At 49.6% G+C, this 19,803-nt stretch overlaps 1 protein-coding gene across 1 annotated transcript in view; it reads left to right on the top strand.

Moving 5' to 3' along the window:
* Positions 1 to 19,803, top strand: part of LOC100118023 (limbic system-associated membrane protein) — a 42,809-nt gene that overhangs the window by 10,846 nt on the left and 12,160 nt on the right. Inside the window, exons 3-6 of the mRNA XM_008206609.4 lie at positions 13,167 to 13,345; positions 14,799 to 15,009; positions 15,114 to 15,225; positions 15,700 to 15,878. Of these exons, the coding sequence (XP_008204831.1) occupies positions 13,167 to 13,345; positions 14,799 to 15,009; positions 15,114 to 15,225; positions 15,700 to 15,878 (681 nt within the window). The remainder of the gene's footprint in view (positions 1 to 13,166; positions 13,346 to 14,798; positions 15,010 to 15,113; positions 15,226 to 15,699; positions 15,879 to 19,803) is intronic.

Here is a 19,803-nt window from a genome sequence, read left to right as displayed (position 1 = left end):
CACGCGCACACACACACATACGCTGAGAGTTGTCAAGTTTTGTTGTTCCGATAGCGCGCCAAGTAGAATTGGCCCTTCACTTTCCCTCCGTATGTTTTGCCGCGCGACTGACTCGTGCGAGAACACTACTACTGCATAAGTTAGCTCTCGGCTAGTAGCGGCAGTGGGGCCGGTTCCCAAGTCACAGCGGCAGTATACACACTGTGTGTGTGTGTGAGCCGCTTTGCTCTCGGCTTACGGAGCTCGACAAACAATGGACGTGCGAGCTTCGACGCCGACCAAGTGCTGCGCTGTGGACTTGTCTCTCCCTCTAGCTCTGAGGCCGAAAGCGAGGCGCGTCCACTTATACTTTCATGAACTACATCAGCTGTGAAATGGAGTCACTTTGTGGTTTTGCAAACGACTGTCGCGAGGCTCTAGGCCGCATGGGGAATAGGAAAGCTCTCGCTCTCTGCTATTCTGCGCCGGGATACGCCGGCCTTCGCGACCTTCGCCTATTGATCTGCTTCTCGAATCTGCCTCTCTCTCTCTCTCTCTCTAGCGCTCGATTTTATCAAATTAACCAATAAGGCGGCCATTCGTTAATTCGACTAATGGCCCGGCTCACGCGCGTTAATCAAAAAATAAACAGACTGCTCTTTTACCGCTAATAAAGCGGATGTACGCGCGAGCACTCGTTAAATTTTACAGCACCGCACGCCTATACGCGGCTGATTCATTGCGGCGATCGTATTTAACCTACTCAAAATATCCCCGTAAATTACACGAAACGTGTAAAAGCGTTCTTCGTTCCGCACAGGGGCGAAATAAAAAATTTTTGATTTTCAAATTTTCGAATCTCGCTCGCGCGCGCCGGATATGAAACATCCCTCAGCGCGCTTGGAATTCAAGTATGCGTGTGTAATATTCGAGAAATATAAGCGAGCGAGAGCTGCTACTGGGGAATTCATCGAGGGGAAAAAAGCGCCGAGTTTGTCGAAGAAGCAAGCATCCGTGCGAACAAGTTCCTCGAGAGAAGAAGAGGAGCGACGAGACGCGACGCAGTAAAAGCGCTCGGCTCTATTAACATGATGTTTAGCATTTAACGGCTCGAGCGATCCTTAACAGTCGCGGGGCTGGATTTTTATGCCTGGACACGTAGCTGTAAGAGGGACGAGGATAGAGTCGTAAAAAGGCAATTTTATTCGACTACTCCATTCGTTTATTACGATCGCGAGTTATATGTATAATTTTTTCTCTCTCCGCACTCGCGCGTCCTTATATCTCTCGCGCGAGCGTCGCTGTGTTTTAATCTAGTCGAGAGAGAGGCTCGACACTGTGTGGGTGCGCTCGGGGCTTAACGTATTCTTAATCACATTTTACTGCGTCCACATTTCCGTTCACGAAAGCGTAAAATTAGTTATAAAAACCGCAGTAACCCGTAGCTCGTGCTCGCGCGTCGAGGTAGGCTCTCCCTCCCACCCACCACCACCCCCCCCCCCTCTCTCGAGCGACCCCTTTCATTTTCCTTTTAGCCTTCCCTGGCAGATTACCTCTTTTTACCTTCCCTCGTCGTAAAACGGCTCGTTCGTCTCGGCAAGCAGCAGCAGCAGCAGCAGCAGCAGGCCCTGCCTGCGCACACCCCGGCCTCGCCACGCGCGCGACTATATACGTTATATATATGTATAGGCTCTCGGGCTATACAAGCCTCCCCCGCAAGTGTACTCTCTCCCGCAGCGCAAAATGCTGTCGAGGCTGGATATTACGCGCAGCTGTATACCTACGTGTACGTTTCACCTCAACTGGCCCCTCAAAAACTTTTGGCGACGCGAGATTGCCCCCCACCCCCCGGCCACGGAACATTGTCATGACTCGGCAGCAGCGGCGTATTATGTACGGACTGTAGTCGCACTCGTGTGTGATATAATACACCGGCGAATTTGTAAACATTTTTACGAGGGGAGAGAAAAAGTAAACGGCTCTTATAACACACACGCGCCGACTATGCTATATACTCTATATAGACGAGAGAGCGCACGAGCTGCATCTTATTGGCCGCAGACACGCAGCCGCGCTCGAGAGTTACACCTCTTTAAATTCCTTGGGGCATCTGATTGCACTTAATTGCCCGGCTAATTAATTACATAATTTATCACATCGCCGCTCGCGATAAACGTTGATTTAATTCGCCGCTGCCGCCGAGCTACATCGCACGTACATACATGTATAGGTATATACGGGAAGAGAGAGAGAGAGAGAGAGAGAGAGAGCGAGAGGAAAAAAATTCAATTAATCTCGCCTCCCTTCGATCGCGCGGCGTGCGGGGTGCGTATGAGATAAGCCATATATACATCAGAGAGCAGCCAGAGTCGGATTAGGGCTCCTTGAAAGTCTTTTCCGCGCAAATAATCAAGCGCCAAACGAAATCCCTCAGCTCCCGCATTTGCATATATGCGAAAATGTCGGCGCGCATATACGGCGCCGCGGAGATTATACTCTCGAGTCACGGAAAAGTGCATCGCCGAGCAGACACACACGCGCGCGCGCGCGCACGTGTACTCTCTAGCACAGACTTGCAGTCGTTACCGTCTAAGAGGATTTCTTCGAAAAGCCATCAGAGTTTGCAACGCGCGCGCCTGCCGCTTCCCAAAAGTAAATTGGCTTTGAAACTCGCGCGTAACGGCGAGTTTATATGCCGCGCGCTCTGCCCCTCTCTCCGGCTCCTTTTTTCTCTCCCCATATAATTCTCCTGTTTTCATACGTGCGCATCGGCCCTCTCTCTCTCTCTGTTCATGTAAAGTACATTCAATTTCTAATTCGGTTATGATACTCCGGGGCGAGAATAGAGAATCGAGAAAGGCAATGTTGTCCCGAGCCGTGCAGCCAGCCGGGAATATAAAACAGTAGCTAAGGGAATGCAGAAATTACTGTTTTCGTCCCGCGCGCACAAACACGTAACGTTATTTTCTTAACCTACTCGTTAAGTTTTCGCACGCGGCGGCCCGCGAGCGCATTTTTGGCGGCGGGCCAGAGCGCGGCTCCGCTTCTCAGAGCCGCGCCTTTTCGGCCGCAAGCGCGGAAACAAAGCAAAGAACGCGCGGCCGGTTCGTGTGTGTAGTATAAGCGCGCGAGCTGAGAGAAGCTTCTTCTGTTTCCGCCGAAGAATTCATTTCTTCTCTCTCTCTCTCTCGCTCTCTCGCTGCTGCTGCTGTACAGAGCTGAAAGATGAGCGAGCGGCTGCGCGTTCATTGTGGGTCTGGATTTCAAAGGTCTTCTCTTCTTAATGCATACCTGCGCGCGTTGAGCAAAACTGTGCCTCGCTCCTGTATATACCTTATACGTATAGCGCGTGTGTGTGCGTGACTGCTGCGGGAGAGGGTCTTAAATGAAAAAAAGTGGCGAATGCGCGCAGAAAGAGAGAGAGAGAGAGCGTCATGGGTTATGTGGGTCAAGGGGATTGTTTTGCTTCTTTCTTCTGCGGCTCTGCCCCTTTTTTCTCAAGGGGAGATGCGCCGCGCTGAAAATTCTCCATCGTTCTTCTCTCTCTCTCTCTCGCTCTCTCTTTGAGCGTTTCTCTCCACGGCTATATCGGATATCGTATACGCACCAGCCGTTGCTTCGCGTAATTACCGAGCAAACTAATACCTTTTACGCTGGTGCATAGAGTGAGGTGAACGAGCGCGGCATTCAAAGAAAATTTGCGAATTTCTCCCTCGGATCTAACGAGAAAATTCTACCCCCCGGAAGCAGTACTGCAGAGATAGACAGAGAGAGAGAGGCGGAGACAGACTCTCGCGACTACTGCCTTTGATGCTCCTTCTTCTCCTCCTCGCTCCTCGTCGTAATTTGTGCGCATCTGAAGCAGCTCTATATATAGCCTGGCAGTAACTCAGCCATTAGAGGACTTTTCGAGCGCCTTATGCTTACTTGCGCCCCCGCGCGACACTCCTCTGCAGACTATGCTCGGATTCACCGAGAGCGAGGGGGAGCCCACAACGATGCATCCGATATTCGGTTCAGTCAACTGTTTATACCTGCTGCTCTCTCTCTCTCTCTCTCTCTCGGCTGACACACATACTGCACAGGGAGAGAATCTAAACTTCATCAGCTTTTCTTGCATCGCTGAGCTCTGACATCTCTCTCTCCGTCGTCGTCTTCGCTGGCGGGTACTGTTCACCGTTTGGACCTTTTGGAAAATAGCTTTTCTGGCTTGTAATCGTATTACTCGCAATTGGCGCGCGCATTTCTTGCAAAAGCGACGAAGGAGAAAATCAGGCATCCGATGATAGAAGCGCACTTGTTCGAAAATCCGCCAAAATACACTCGCGCGATTCTCTTTGATAAATTCAATTCCTCTCGTATCACACTACTCGGAAAAACCTTATCAGGTGTGTCCAACAATAGTCGCGCGGAGAGAGAAAATTAACTAGTTCCCGCGGCGCTATCTGACCGACCGATCGACCGATAAAAATATAATAAATACAATAAAACTTTACGAGGCCGCAAGCTCCCTCTCTTAAACGTGTCCCCGCGAGCGTCCCTCCCCCTCTCTCGTAGCGCGCGGGAGACCGTATAAGAGCTCGAAATCTTAGGATCTTAACCACCGGCTGCTTGTGGCCGGTTCTCTCTCTCTCTCTCTCTCTTACAATTACTGCGGGAACTTAAGAAAGACTTCATCTCCTTGAAACGTTTCGAGAGGCGTAATACCAGCCGCGATAAAAAGACACGAACGGAGAAGCGCTCGCCGCCGCGAGTAGAGAAAGAGTCGAGAGAACTGGTAAAGGAGCTCGGCAGCGGCGGAGGAAAAGTAAAAAGCAGAATAATATAGGAGTACCATAATATTAAAAGATGAATATTAAACAGAGATAAAGTAAGCGATAACCGTTTAACTAAAAATTGGAATTCCTAGCGTACGTTCACAAAACTTATGTACGCGCCAGAGCGATCAGAGAGACGAGCTTTTATGAGAGAGAGAGAGAGAGCTGAAATATTATTATCATTAAAAATTCCTTTGAAACTTCAATGCTTCCTCATCGCGTATATGCACGTTACGTTGCGGAAAAGGCGGTGAATATAAGAGCAGCCGCGATCTAAAACGTCCCTCGCTCGCTTGTCGTTCCGGCGGGCGGCTTTCTTTCTTTTCCCGCTGCGCAGCCCAGCCATTTGAGGCTTGAAAATGCGCGCGCGCGCGCGGTGCGCCGGTCCAATGCGCTAACCGATAAGAGCCATCTTGATAAAACCGCACACAGAGTACTGTAGCCCAGGCTGCGGCCGACCATTCTGCCGCGGACTATATAGGAGTAACACAAGCTCAGAGCGACTAGACATGCAATTCTTAGCTTTTCGCTGTATATAGCTGCTGCTGGAAATAAGTGGGTATTCGATTAACAACCAAAGCGAGAGAGATCTTGTTACACGATTAATCTCGCGCTGAAAAAAGCCAGTAGGCTGTCTCTCGTTCGACGCGTCTAATAACGTGCATTACGTGTATAAGTTATAATATGCTTCGGAAAAACGTTGCAATTTATACGTACAAGCTTACACGCCGCTATATTATATATGAAGTTATTTCGTGGGAAAAGATTATACATCGCGCGCGAAGCAGCTATATATAGTACATATCGTGTACACAGAGAGTGTATATAAGTAGTGCCGGCGGGATCCAATATAAAAAGAGCACCGGGGGGAAAAAGGCTTATTGATCTACTATACCACTACTGGCACCGCCAGCAGCAGTAGCACTACTACTACTACTACTACTACTTATTCTCGTGCGTCGAGCAAATTCTTCGCTTCAGGGGGTTCATGTGGGTAATTGCGCCCGTGGTCGGGAAGAGTGAGATACAGAGAAACAGAGAGACGCGGAAATTCGACGTATGAATTCGAAGAGCAAAAAAAAAACTATAAGGAGTGCGTAGTACAGTGTAGCGGAGAAGCGAAGAAAGAGAGAATAACGGCTTGATTAATAAGGGAAGCAAATCTTTCCCGTGCAGCGCTTGCGCTAGAGAGAGAGGGAGGGAGGAGAGAAGAGGAAGCTGAAAGCTTCTGGAAGTAGAGAGCCTTAAATTAAAAGTAGGAAAGAGCGCGAACAAAGAGTGACAAAGATATATGCAAATGGATGAATGCTTAAATTTAAAATACACGCCGTATATATTCTCGAGAGCTGAGAGAGAGAGAGAGAGAGAGAGAGAGAGAAAGTCATTGTGCGAGAGGAGGCCGTACGTACGGCTGAGAGGGAAAATTTTATTATTACGAAAGCTGCGCCCGCGCCCGCGTGTGACGACATTTTTCAAAGGAATTAAAAAGAGCGAGCGAATATACAGGGTCTCGATCGAACGCACGGCGAAGCTGGTATTTTAATTGAAAAACTTGCAGAGAGCAAGAGGGCAATCGAGAGAAAGGGAATTATGTATGGCCCCGGCTCAACACGAGAGAGAAAGAGAGAGAGAGAGAGAGAGCAAGAGTCCTGTCCGATGTGCAGAGCGCGCGGGGGCGTTCCACTGGGCAAAGTTAAACAGTTTTCAGCTGCAGCGAGCTATAGTTAGCTAGCTAGCAGCGATCAGCACTCGACAGTTTTCGAGTGGGGATTATTACGGGATAGGCCGTTTCGCAGCGGCGCGGCGGCACCTGTAAGGGGATTTATATAACGAAATTTCCGCTTGAAACTTTAAGCTCAAGACTCGCCCCCTGAGCTTCAGTAGTAGCTCTCTCTCTCTCTCTCTTCGTTTATATAATACGCGCGTGCGGTGCGCGTCGTGAGCGGAGAGAGAAAAATAAGAAAGAGAGGGACGAGCAGGTGAATTCAAGGGACGATCTAAATTCAAGCTGCAGCGCGCATTACAAAACAATATTAAGGAATTAGCAATTGCATTATTCATTTAAGCGCGGAGGACTCCCTCTCCCTCTCTCTCTCTCTCGACTACAGCGCGGTGTAGCGGCCGTGCAGGCAGTAACTTTAGCCCCCGAGTGTAACTTTAACTCCCTTAGCTCATCAAAAGCGTAGTACATTGCGCGCGACGTGTACTAAAAGAAGTTGTCGGCTGCTCCAGCTCTCGTCTCACCTTCCTCTCTTACTCGCTCTCTCGCTGCAGAGCAGTCAAAGTTGCTTCGCGTGATTAATTCTTTCTTTCTTTTTCCCTCTCTCTCTCTCTCCTCTCTCCTCTCCTATTCTGGCCTTTCGTTTAACCTCCTTCTCCTCTCCTGCTGCGCGCTCGAACGCCGGGCGACGTCTCGAAAATTGGCTGAATCGAAAGGAAGTCTCTCGAGGCTACGTCCTCTTATACCCTTATATGCGCGCGGAGAGAGACGTAGCTGTAGTGGAGGAAGAAACGGGAGCCGCGATATGCACGCTTACATTTTGGGCGGCGTCGCAAGGGCTTTAGAGAGCGAAAAATAGAGGAAGGAAAGATAACCGCGCGCCGAGGCCGAAAAGCGAGCGAGCGAGAGAAAGAGAGAGAGAGCACACAAGAGGGCCCGCCGAGAAAAATGAAGAATCCTTTTTGGCCCGGCGCGGAGAACTTCCGCGAAACTCGGAAGCGCATTCGCGCGCGCGCGCGCATCGATTCAGCTCTGGAAATGAGTATATTCTTCGAATAAAAATACGTAGACGCGTCGGGAATTATTATTCAATCTTTTTAAGCGGCGGTATTAGGCTGAATTTTCAAGCGTCCCCCCTAATTGCTCGGCTCATTAAGCCCTTCTCTGCGTGCGCGGATAATTCTCGAGTAATTAGCATTGTAGCTGCGTAAGGAAGATAAGAGTCGCAAACGAGGAACAGATTAACGGATCCGAAACTGCGCCGCATCATCGGCCGTCGGATAGAGTCGCAGGAAACGAGGGGTAGATAAAGCCCCAGCGAAAGAACGCCGGAGGTCGCAGCTCGGCCATAACTCTTTGGAAAATTATATGCGAAGCGCTGCAGCGCCACGGGCTTTTGCGGGACAGAGAGAGAGAGAGAGAGAGAGAGAGAGAGAACGAATCATGCGACTCTCGCGGAATTGGTCAGCGAGGGTCGTGTACCTCTCTCTCTCTCTCTCTCTCTCAGCGGAGTGGGGACGTTATTGCGCTCGGAATATCTCTGTATACGTATATTCAGCTATAGCCTTTTGAACGGACGATTTTATCCGCGGCGATGCGCGATACGCGATCGATTCCGCCGCTCGCTGCGGATAATAATATTCTATAACAAACAACGGCCGAGCAGCTCGATTATTATTAATACACTCTCTGACTCGGGAATTTTTCACTGCACTGCTCGGGAATATCGCTGTTGCAGCGCTTTTCATCCGCGCGCACGTAAATCCAGCGCGAAAAAAGCAGTAGCTCGCGAGACTCACTCGGCAGTCGCGGCACGTTCCGAAGCAACTTATAATTGACCGAACGTTTGCCCCTGACAGCTCTTCTCTCCGACTCTTCCATATCCTGCGCTATTCGCGGCCGGCTACACCGCGTGCCCTGAATATCGAGACGCCTTTTGGCTTCACCTTCTATTTTTTTTTTTTTCTCCTCGACACACATAGCTCACGCACACGGGATATACTCACTCGTCTCCAAACGTAAAGAGGAACGTGTTCTCCCGCAGAGCAAATCGTCGAGTGCAGTCGGATGAGCCGAGGGCGCAGGCGCTCAGCCAGCTCAGCAGGACGAGAAAGAAAGGTGCAACGCAGCAATCTGCAGCAGCAGCGAGGCGGCGGAGTACATTTGTAAAATTCACACAGCCGTCGTTGGCTGAGAGCGACTAAAAAAAAAGATCTATAGCTCCACCTCGTCGTAGCGCGACTCTATTCGACGCCTGGTGACGTTTCGGGGCCGAGGTTGAAAATGATCGGCTATCGCTCCGGAGAGCTGGAAGGAGTTTTCGGCTTCTCCGATTCGACCGAGAGAGTATACGCGATAAAATCGCTTCGCTCTCTATACACGTGTATATATACCTACTCTCGTCGTAACGAGAGTCTCTCGTGCGCGGGCTATACAGTGAGAGAGAGAGAGAGAGAGAGAGAGCGGCAGTCGACTAACGACGCGACACACGCGACGTTTTGTAAAATTCAACACCCAGAGATTGATAGCGGCCGTGTGCCACCGGATCAAAATGTCTAATGGATCCTTAATAAACGCGTTGTACTACCGCGCGCTCGTTCCTGCTGGCGTTGCAGAGAGAGAGAGAGAGAGAGAGAGAGAGACACGCCGGGATTTTTTCGCGCTACTCCTCTTTTATATTCCGCGCGCATAATGAGAGCCCATTCGTTTAATCTTCCGAGAATTATTTGCGCAAATTACAGGCTTTCAGAGCGAGAGAACTAACGCCGCTCTCTTTCCCAGCTGCTCTGCGCTACAGCTGGCCGTGTTGCTTTTATGTGTACGCGCGCTTGAATTATATAGAGAGCAGCAGCTGCGAAATAATAAAATCGAGAGTGCAAATACAGCCTGCACGCGAATAATTTCTAAATATCTCGATTTTAATTAAGATAGCTCTCGCGGAATTGAATTTGTTCTCTCTCTCTCTCTCAGAAGGGCGTATCGGTATAGTGTTTTTCCGCCCCGAGCGCAACGCGAGTCAAAGAGCGAGAGAGCTCGAGGAGGGCCGAAACGAAAGAAGTTGGTCAATAGTCGATATTCCGCAGCTGATGCGGTGACGCTCGAGCCAGTAGGGGCGCGGCGCTGCTTATCTTATCAGCGCGTAGTGTAGAGAAAATGGAACTCGACGTCGTAATCGACGATATTAAGAAAAAGCGATATTACTGCGCGGAGGGAGGGAAAGGGGAGCAAAAAGCCATAATAGTCCTCTCTCTCTCTCTCTCTCTCTCTCTCTCTCTCTCTCCCCGCTCTCGAAACTGCATTTTACCGGCGCCTGTGTATAGCTGTATATAGGCGCGTTATCCAGGGAGAGAGAGAGAGAGCGAGAGTCTTTTTCTTGCGCTCACGGCATCACAATAACAAAGCCGCCAGCGCGCTATAAGAGCTTTGTTATACCGCGGGCGTATAGCGGTGGCAGTCTCTCGAGGGGCTTAATCCGCTTGTTGGCCGCGAGCAGCGATTCGTCATTGTCATATAAGGTCTCTCCTTTCCACCCACACTGCTATACCGGCTGGAAATTCCGGCGGAGCATTCGGTCGTTAATAACATTGGAATGCGAATTTCGGCTACTTGAATTATATATCATCCGAACCGATGGATACGCTGTTTCTTGGTGCGCCGTGGAAGCTAGATGAAAGCCACCGATGCGGCTTTTGCGGCGTCGACCCTCTCTCCCTCTCCCGCCTCTTCGCCTCCCCCCCACCCCCCACCCTTGGAAGATCCGGAATTCGCACGCGGCCGCTTCGATTATGTGTGCCGCAGCAGCCGCTCTCTCGGCTCGTAATTTACATCGCGAACAAATTCGCAACTCCAGCTCCGCACACTGTTTATTCGTTTGGTCCTTTCGAAATTATCGCTTCTGTCTCTGCGGGTCGGGTTGCGCGCAAACCGGCTCTCTCTCTCTCTCTCTCTCTCTCTCTCGAATCGGGGGTGTAGGAGAAATTGGAAAAGTTTGCTCCTCCGCGTACGGGGCGTCTTATACCGCGCGCTGCGAAGTGCGAGAAAAATAGAAAGATTATGGCTGAAAGAGATAAACGAAGGTAAGGGCTTAAGACCCAGGCCGACGGCGGCGGCAGCGAAAACGCGGAACAAGAAGGGGCGGTCCCGGCCAAAGAAGAAGAAGAAGAACTGAAGCTGCGCGAGAGTAAAAAGTTGTAAAAAAAAGAGAGAAAGCTAGAGGGGGCGAGAAAGGGCGGGGGGAATAAAAAGGCTCGGGTGATTGGCGCCAGCAACTTGCTCTCTCTCTCTCTCTCTCTTTCCGCTCTTTTTCTCTCTCCGCTCTACTCTCGTCGAGAACGAGCCGAAGCAGCAGCAGCTCAAATAATGCGAAGCGTGAAACTCGAGGCTGCTGCATGCAGCGCGCAGCTCTTGTATCAACACAATATTCAAATTCCTCCGTCGATCGAGTGATTTTTTGCCGGCGCGCTGCTGGTACTGCAGCTGTGTCGGGACGCGCGAGTCTTTTGCTCTAATTGCAACGCCGCCGCAGAGTGAGAGCCTGAATATTCCAGCGGCATTACTCATTCAGGCTGTCACTGTGTCGCAGCTAACGCGCTTTCCTAATACCCGCGTTCCGCGAGATTTATCAAAAATTTAATGCGCCGCAACGCCGATCAAAAAAGAGAGAGAGAGAGAGAGAGAGGCATATAATCTTGGGTGTATCCTTCGGATGTAGCAAAGGCCGATGCGTACGCTAATTAAATCGCGAGATGCCAAAGGGAGCGAAGAGGAGAGAGAGAGAGAGAGAAAGAGCACGGAATTAATCAAAGACTCGCACGTTTGCCGCCGGCGGAGCTTGTTGAAAAATACACCGGAGCCGAGAGAGAGAGAGAGAGAGAGAGAGAGAGAGAGAGAGTACTGGATTTGCATAGAGACTGCCGCGCCGGGCGGAAAGCCCCTTCCGCTCTGAAGATCCTCAATGGCAGGATTACGAAAGAAGCAGACGATAATTTAACGAGAGAGACTCGCTACTCGCAGAAAAAACGCCGTGTCGCGCATAATTATTGCGGCGATCATTGGCCTTGTATACACACAGGGTGTACTTCTTTTCTTTCCCCTTTCTCTCTCGGACGTTTCAACTTGATTTACCGAGAGAGAACGCGGCTGGGTAGGTCATTTGAAAATGAAATGCGGAAAATTACCAAGCCCCGCCGCCGACGACTGATGCTGCGTTAAATAAGCGCAAGAGGGAAATAATTTATCCTCGGCGCGCTCGGCTACGACTGTTTTTCTAGATTAATGTTATTTCATCTCTACGCTGCCGCCGCCGCTCTGCAAAGTAAAGAGCTTACACGCGGCGGCACGTAATTCCCGCGCTCTACTCGTGTAAGCTCCTCGCGAGCGCGGGGAATATGCAGGGAAGAAGCGTGGCGCAGCGTTTTGTACAATAATTACGCGCGGGGGAGGGAGGGAGAATCATTAAGAATCCTGGGAACGCGCCGGCTACAAAGAAATTAATTTCCGATTTTTCCCATTACACACGAGAGCTTTTTTTCCTACTCGCGCATCGCCAAAGGATGAGAAGAAAACACATAGCGCGTACAAAAGAATGGTATTATCTGCGCACTGCGAATCGACGTCGTTAGGAGGGACAAGCGCTCTCGCGAGCGACGACACGATGCAGCTGCAGTGCGAAATGAAGTAGGTGTGGGTTTAACGAACTTGCGCGCTTCAACCTCGTTCCAATCAGCGCCCGACAGAGAGAGAGAGAGAGAGACAGACAGACAGAGCTCGAGTCTCGTCGGTTTCAGCTGGGCCAAAAGGCCGTCCCCATTAACGACTCATTCTCCGCGCGTTCCCTCAACTTTCGCTGCGACAAATCGACGCGCTTCCCCCCCCCCCCCCCCGGCGGCGAAGCTGCGTTTATTACATTAACACTTGTACAAGCGGCGCGTGTACAGGGCAATCGATCGGCGGACGCGCAGAGAGAGAGAGAGAGAGAGAGAGAGCAAAAGGCGGAAAGCACGTAAACGCGGCACAGAGCTAACGCGCAGTAAATTTCAGCGACGATGCAGCACGCTCGAGCTCATCTCATTTGCCTAATGTTACGCGCGCTAAATCTATCGCCGACAGCGCGAAAGCGATGGACTGGGTGCGAAAGTCCGACTCTCTGTACACAAGCACTGGTGTATACAGGTGGATTAAAAACGGCGATAATAATTAGCGGCTGCAACCACGCCCTCGGCGGCTCCGATGCAGCTGCGCGGTGGTGGGGGGGGGGAGGGGGAATCGCTCTCCAGGAACGCCGCGGAACTTTGGCCTTGCGAGTAGCGTAACGCCGCACATTCTTGGCGGCAACTATTCGCGATATTCGCCGTACGGCAGCCCCTTTGCTGACTAACTCTCTCGGCAGCTCTCTGTGTGTGTATAACCCCCGGCGCATTTTTACCTCTCTCTCTCTTTCTCTCTCTCTCCAAAGGGCTACGACGTCGACGACACGTGTCGAATATGCACTTGTCCGAGAGCTTTATTGATCGATCCTCTCTCTCTCGTGCGGTAAATCTCTCGGGCTAACATTTATCATTGTCAACGCGCTGTGCGGTCGATATTCCCCGACGACTTGTGTACGTACGATTGATCATAGCATCGACGTCTTTTCTCTTTTTCTGTTCCAGAGTGCGTGCAGGCCAAGAGCGGCAGCGGCGGCTCGGTGGTGGAGCACCACCCGTCCTCCTACTGGGACCAGTCCTTCAGCCCACCGTACTTCGACAACACGACCAAGCGAGAGACAACCACGACGGTCGGCCAGTCGGCCTACCTCCACTGCAAGGTCCGCAACCTCGGCGATCGTGCGGTGAGCCTGACTTTTTTATATTATTATAACTTTGCAGCGCGCTATACTGCAGTGAATTGATACTTTGCGAGAGATAAAAGCCATACATCCGCAGGACTATTGGGGAAACGACGACAGGCGCGTAAAAGCCGGCAGCGCCGATTTCGCGGCTTGGCGCGCTCTGCAGCGACCGCACATCCTGCTACGCGTGTGTGCGTGTACACGCTCTCTCTCTCTCTCGTTCTATGCCTTATCGCGCGCATCGGGAGAGTGGAAGCCCGTTGCCGCGCGGCGCCCTATTCCAATCGCGCTTCGTAATCGCCGATAAATCAAACTTCCGTACCATCAGCCTCCCCCTATCGCTGTTTTAAAGGCTCGTCAGAGCCGCTCTCGCGAGCGCCGAGCGGTTATTATAGATTCTACGATGACGCGTGTATAAGTGCGCGCGATGAGGAGAGAACATGAGCGATCGATAAGTCGACTGATGGATCGTTAGCGACTCTTTATCCCCGCGTTATACGTATGTATCTCGACCTTACATACTCTCCTCAATCGACTCGATTAAACAACGATCGGAATTGAATCCGAAGGATTAACCAATTATTAGCGTACAGAGGGGGCAGAATTTCGAGCACCGCTCTGCAGGTACGAGAGAGCGGATCCGATGCGGAAAGTCGTGCGCGCGCGCGCGACGCAAGCACACACAGCGCGTAAAATCAATGCCGAAACATTCGCCGAAGCTATTGGGACTTTATTGGGTTGGCCTGTCGCGCGATTGTCCGGCAACGCCGCTCGTAAAAGTAGCGTCCCTCCCCGCACGCACGGAATATAGCCGCGAACATGGACGACGCATTGAATTTTCTCTCTCTCTCTCTCTCTCTCTCTCTCTCTCTCTCTCTCTCTCTCACTCGCGGGACGCGATAAAAGCGCAACTGTCTCTATGGCGGCGCGGACTTTTAAAATTCTATCCGTTGATCTTCGCTTTTTATGCGGCCGTAGCTACGTACGCTCGGCGTTTCTTTGTTTTTCGCTCTGTTTTTTACGCCAAGCGCGCGGCTATCGATCGGGACGACGCGAGATCGCGGGCCGCGCGCTATCGAAGCTCCGATAAATCGTCGGCGCGCGGATATTTATTCGGGAGGGGAAAAAAGCTCGCCGCGATCGCGGAATATAACGCGGGGACGGGATTACGCCGTTAAAATTGTACGGGATGAATTTGAAATGCATCGGCGTATTGATTGCGTTCGTTGAAAATTATACTTCTCTCTCTCTCTCTCTCTCTCTCTCTCTGTCTCTTGGCTCGCTGCGCGCGGATGTATTTTTAATGCGGGGAGTATCCGTATCGACGGGCTATCTCTCTCTCTCTCTCTCTCTCTCTCTCTCTCTGCGGAATTGAAATTCACTTAAATCCGATGAATTAACAAACGGGCGTGTAACGAAAATGGAATATAACAGCGTGTTCTACTTGTCGCAGGTGTCGTGGATTAGAAAGCGCGACCTGCACATCCTGACGGTCGGCATCCTGACCTACACGAACGACCAGCGCTTCCAGTCGCTGCACAGCGACGGCACCGACGAGTGGACCCTGAAGATCAGCTCGCCCCAGGTCCGCGACAGCGGCGTCTACGAGTGCCAAGTCTCGACCGAGCCCAAGATCAGCCTGGCCTACACCCTCAGCGTCGTCGGTACGTATTATACCCATGTGTATAAGAGCTCCTCCGCTATTCTATGAATAAACGAGAGAAGAGGTGGCGAGAAAATAACGCGATTCTTGCTCGGCTTGCCGCAGTGTCAAAAGCGAAAATCGAGGGTAACGCGGAACTCTACATCAAGAGCGGCAGCGACATCAACCTGACCTGCATCGTGCTGGAGACACCTGAGCCGCCGTCCTTCATTTACTGGTGAGTTTAATTGCGTTAGCCTGCAGCAGCAGCAGCAGCAGCGCCGGCAAGCCGTTTCACTACGAATCCAATTTCCATCATCCTTCTTTCCCCCTCTGTATATATACGGCCGCGCGCGGGATTATCAGTGCTCCGCGGGTGCACTCCTTTTTCTCCGGTGTCGGTTAATAGCTATACCTAGCCCGCAGAGCTGTGTGATGAGCGCGGCGCAAAGCAAGAAAGTGCCAAGCCAACTTTCCGAAACTTTCGCCGCCGACAAATGAAAACTGATCGCTCGAGAGAGGGAGAGACTATCTCGCAACTTTTCTTTCGTTATTACGTAAGCGCGTTACACGCGATTGATTTTTCCCTCGGACTCTCCATCACGGCGCGCTCTGCTGCCGTATATAATATATTTTACAATATCACAATCTCTCCGAGCTCTCGGTTCGCGCGCGAAATATAATTAAAAGCCGTCCCTCTCTGATTTGACAGGTACAGGGGCGAGCACGTAATAAATTACAGCCAGCGCGGCGGGATCAGCGTCGTTACGGAAAAGCAGACGCGGACGTCCCATTTGCTGATCTCGCGCGCTCTACCAGCGGACTCCGGCAATTACACCTGCGCCCCATCGACGGCCGAGTCGGCCAGCGTCCTCGTCCACGTACTCAACGGTGAGTCTCAACTTTTTTTTTTTATCTATATCTAAATCGATGGCTCGATCGGCTGTGTATAAACCTATATATATATACACCACGTGCGCGCGTGTGTACACGTCGTGCACCGCATAGTGTGCGGACAAACAACAGCAGGCTGCAGTATACGCGGACTCGATGCGGGTTAACACACAGAGCAAGCTAAGCAAACTAATGCGGTTAGCTCGGCTCGGTCTCGGCGATAAAAAAAAATTCCTCCGAAGAATCAAGGACGCGCACAGAAGCTCCTCTTTCTCTTTTCTCGCGCTAGCAGACTGCAGCCGCGCGCGGAATAGCGTAAATAGAGTCAGACTTTATGTTGGCCGTAAATCTGGCGGATACCGATAAACTAAACGCTAAAAGTCATAAACGGCGGCTATATATGGAGCAGCGAGGGGAGGGGGGGAGGTTCGCGCGGTCGCGCGCGTGCCCCCTTTATCGCGGTCTTTCCGCGTCCGCGGAGTCGGGTCTGCAGCCGGCAAATAAGTCGGCTGCTTCCGTCTATATCTATGTATAAGCGCGAATAAAGAGGAAGTACCAAAGAGGGCGAATAAGAGTACAGGGGGACAAACGTGTGCAAATTCGAAAATTAGCCCGCTGATATTTTTCCCTCCGCGCGCTGTAAAAGCTGCAGAGCAGCGAGCAGCAGCGAGCAGCAGTCGGGCTGGGCCATAAATCCTCCGACGGCGTCTCTTTCTCTTTGCCGTCGCGAGCGTAGGAGGAGAGAAGAGAGGGGATAAATCAGTCGCGAGATATTGTCCTATGCAAATCCCTCCGCACGTATAGCTTACACCGCCTCGGCGTTCTACATCTTGGCGGAGCTGGCTTGTGTGTATCCCTTTTTGCAGAGCCTCACACACGTATACAGACGTGTGTGTGTGTGTGTGTGTACGCGATGGCAAATAATTTTTTTGCTCGATCCTATACAGCCACACTGCAGACTGAAAGCAGTTGGGGCTGGAAAGGGCTTTCGTCGCGTCAGCGTTCCTCTAGAAAATTGAACGCGAGAGAGAGAGAGAGAGAGAGAGAGAGAGAGAGAGAGAGAGAGAGAGAGAGAGAGGAAATCGCTGGAAACACCGGAGGAGCTGTTGTAATTACCGGCAGCGCGCCGGGGCAATTTTCCCGCGCGCGCCAGCGCAAATCGAGTGACAGCCGGAGTGAGAGAGAGAGAGAGAGAGAGAGAGAGAGAGAGAGAGAACGGTAATCGCTTGGCGCACGGCGCTAGCGAACCTGCACGCGGATCTCTCAATTTCTGCCCTGTTTTGAATGACGTGTAATTAGGTCGCTTTAACGCCCGCCTACTATAGCGCCGTCTTCGCGAGCTTTTCGTAGCCGACTGGCTTTATGCGCGCTGATGGTCTCTCTCTCTCTCTATATGGCTTAAGCGCGTTTTATGCCATTCTCCTCGGAAGGACCGCCGTGGATAAGCCCTGATTAAGCCTGATTATATTGATTATACCAGCGCCGGCGGATGACTACTTGGCCAAACTGCGCGCAAATCTCGCTTAATTATACTCGAACCGATGCTCCACGCCGGCTGGATGAGGGATTATCCCGGGGGAGGATACTTTCGCCAACTCTTATCGACTATACGAGACGGGAAATCGACTGTGACGCGCGGCTTCGGTTCCGACTCTGTATATTATACAGTATAACGCGAAAACTTTTAATTCGCTCGTTTGTATGTACACCGAATGAAAACACTCAGTGAATATCGGGGGAAAATTCGCGCATATATTCTAAAAAAATTTCCACGCGATGCTGCATCAAAAGCTTGTCAGTTTTTCGGTAACCGTAGTTGCTGCTGCTGAATCATATAAATTTCAAAAATGTTTTCCAGGCGCTTTCAGGAAAAAAATTTAAAATGCCAGCATAAACTCGCGCGTCCATTTGTAGCGCTCGATGTATACAATATTCAACCATCAAGCGCGGGATGAAACATCGATGAAAGCTCGCGCGGCAGTCTTCGTAATATGCGCGTATAACGATTAAAATTGTAATTTTCACTAGTAATAACTGTTGCGTATTATTAATGTCGCGAATGAAAACTTGTCCGTTAAAATTTTACTCTCGCGAGTGTGTATTTATGTATAGATAGGTGAAAATGTTATTTCGCTCTTGCACTTTAAGTACACACGCGTATACAGCCGAAATTTGAATGACGCGCTTAAATTTTAACAAATTCCTCTACTCCTCGCTAATTGGTTCTGTAAAAGGTTGGACGCTCAATTTTTTGCGTCACTCGACTCGTTCGAGGACTGTATACAACAGAGATCCATTTGGACCGCGTCGGTTTACTCTCCGCTATTGCTTCTTTGTTTCCGCGACTGTTTAGTTACATTGGACTCTTTGTCGAGGAAAACGGTACGTACAATTTGCGGTTTGATCTGCCGATGCGACAGGATACACGGCCTTCTTTCATCTCGTGTGTACGGAACCCATAGCAGACAATTAAACCGTTTTCCTCTCTTACAAAAAATTATGGCCTTTGTTGTGAAGCATTTAATACGTTATTCTGATTGGTTGCTGGTTGGTTGCCTAGACAACGTGATCAGAACCGCGCTTTAAATTCATAACCCTCAAAACAGTCATAACTCATAACCCTGGTAGAAATGTTTGAGGTGTTTAAAATGAAATGTGGATACCTTGATAACAGATAAAATATATGTAATATAACTAGCAAGAAATTTTAGTAAAAAATAATCATTACCAAGAGTGTGTAGTATTACAACATGTATATTGAAAAGTGGCACCCTAACCCTATTTGAAGTAGTAATAAAGTGTGTGAATATTATTTAGTTTTTTTTTAAATGTCAGTGAGAAGTTCAAGTAAAATAAAAAAGAGTTTGAAGATATACTGTGTCTCTGTGCCCAAAGTCGCCCTCGGTGAGGTTTGAGAGGTGAATTTAAAGAAAAGTTCTGTATCCGATTCAGTAAGTTTAAGTCTATCATTATACAATGCTCTTTGAATTGTAAAAAGGCTACTAGACAACTAAAATATCACACTGCCACTTCCTATACTACCTAGAAATATGTAACCTAGATGATTCTGATTTAACTGTTTTCGTTCATATTTTCACATCCAGGCTCATGCGAATTTTTTAATTGAGCAGGTCAAATTTTACTTATAGCCAGTTACGCAGAAAATACTATCTCTAGCACATTGTATTTCTGGTTTCTAGCATATTTTTACATTTTTAAATTTTAGCTAAAATACTTATCACTTTCTTCATGTAAAAATACACTGGAAATCAGAAATAGAATGTGCTAGAGATGGTCGTTTCTGTGTAACTGTCTACAAGCAAAATTTGATACGCTAAATTAAAAAATTCATATAGGCCCCGATGTGAAAATATGAATGAAAACAGTTAAATCATAATTATGTAGGTTACATGTTTTCTAGGTAGCATAGTAAGTATCTGTGTAAAATTTCAGTTGTATAGCTTTTTTATAATGCAAATAAATGACATATTAATGATAGACAAACCCACTGACTCTTATACTGAACTTTTCGTCAAATTCACTATTCAAACCAATGATGACGAAATTGAGCATTATTAATATATTTATTAAAAAATAGTTTTGAGGGATTTAGTAACATGTTACATGCTTATAAAATATTAGCAGACGTTACATTTAGTAACATGTTACATGCTTATAAAATATTAGCAGAATCATGAGCGCGCGAAGCGCGCCTTCATTCCTAGTATTTTTAAAAAAAGAGCTGCACTTAACCCGTCGACGTATACGTATCGGGAAAAAACAGATAAAAATAAACACTCGAGCGACAGCCGCCGAGGGAAGACGAAAGAGCGCGGAGAACAAACGCTTATGGAATCGGAGAGCGGCCCGCTCTCTGAGACTGACAGAATCTTCGGATATGTAAATGACAGCTGTTTCGAGC

Source organism: Nasonia vitripennis, chromosome 2, assembly GCF_009193385.2.
Source record: "Nasonia vitripennis strain AsymCx chromosome 2, Nvit_psr_1.1, whole genome shotgun sequence".
Lineage (NCBI taxonomy): Eukaryota > Metazoa > Arthropoda > Insecta > Hymenoptera > Pteromalidae > Nasonia > Nasonia vitripennis.
The sequence above is the reverse complement of the archived record's forward strand: the minus strand, read 5'-3'. Positions and strand labels throughout refer to the sequence as shown.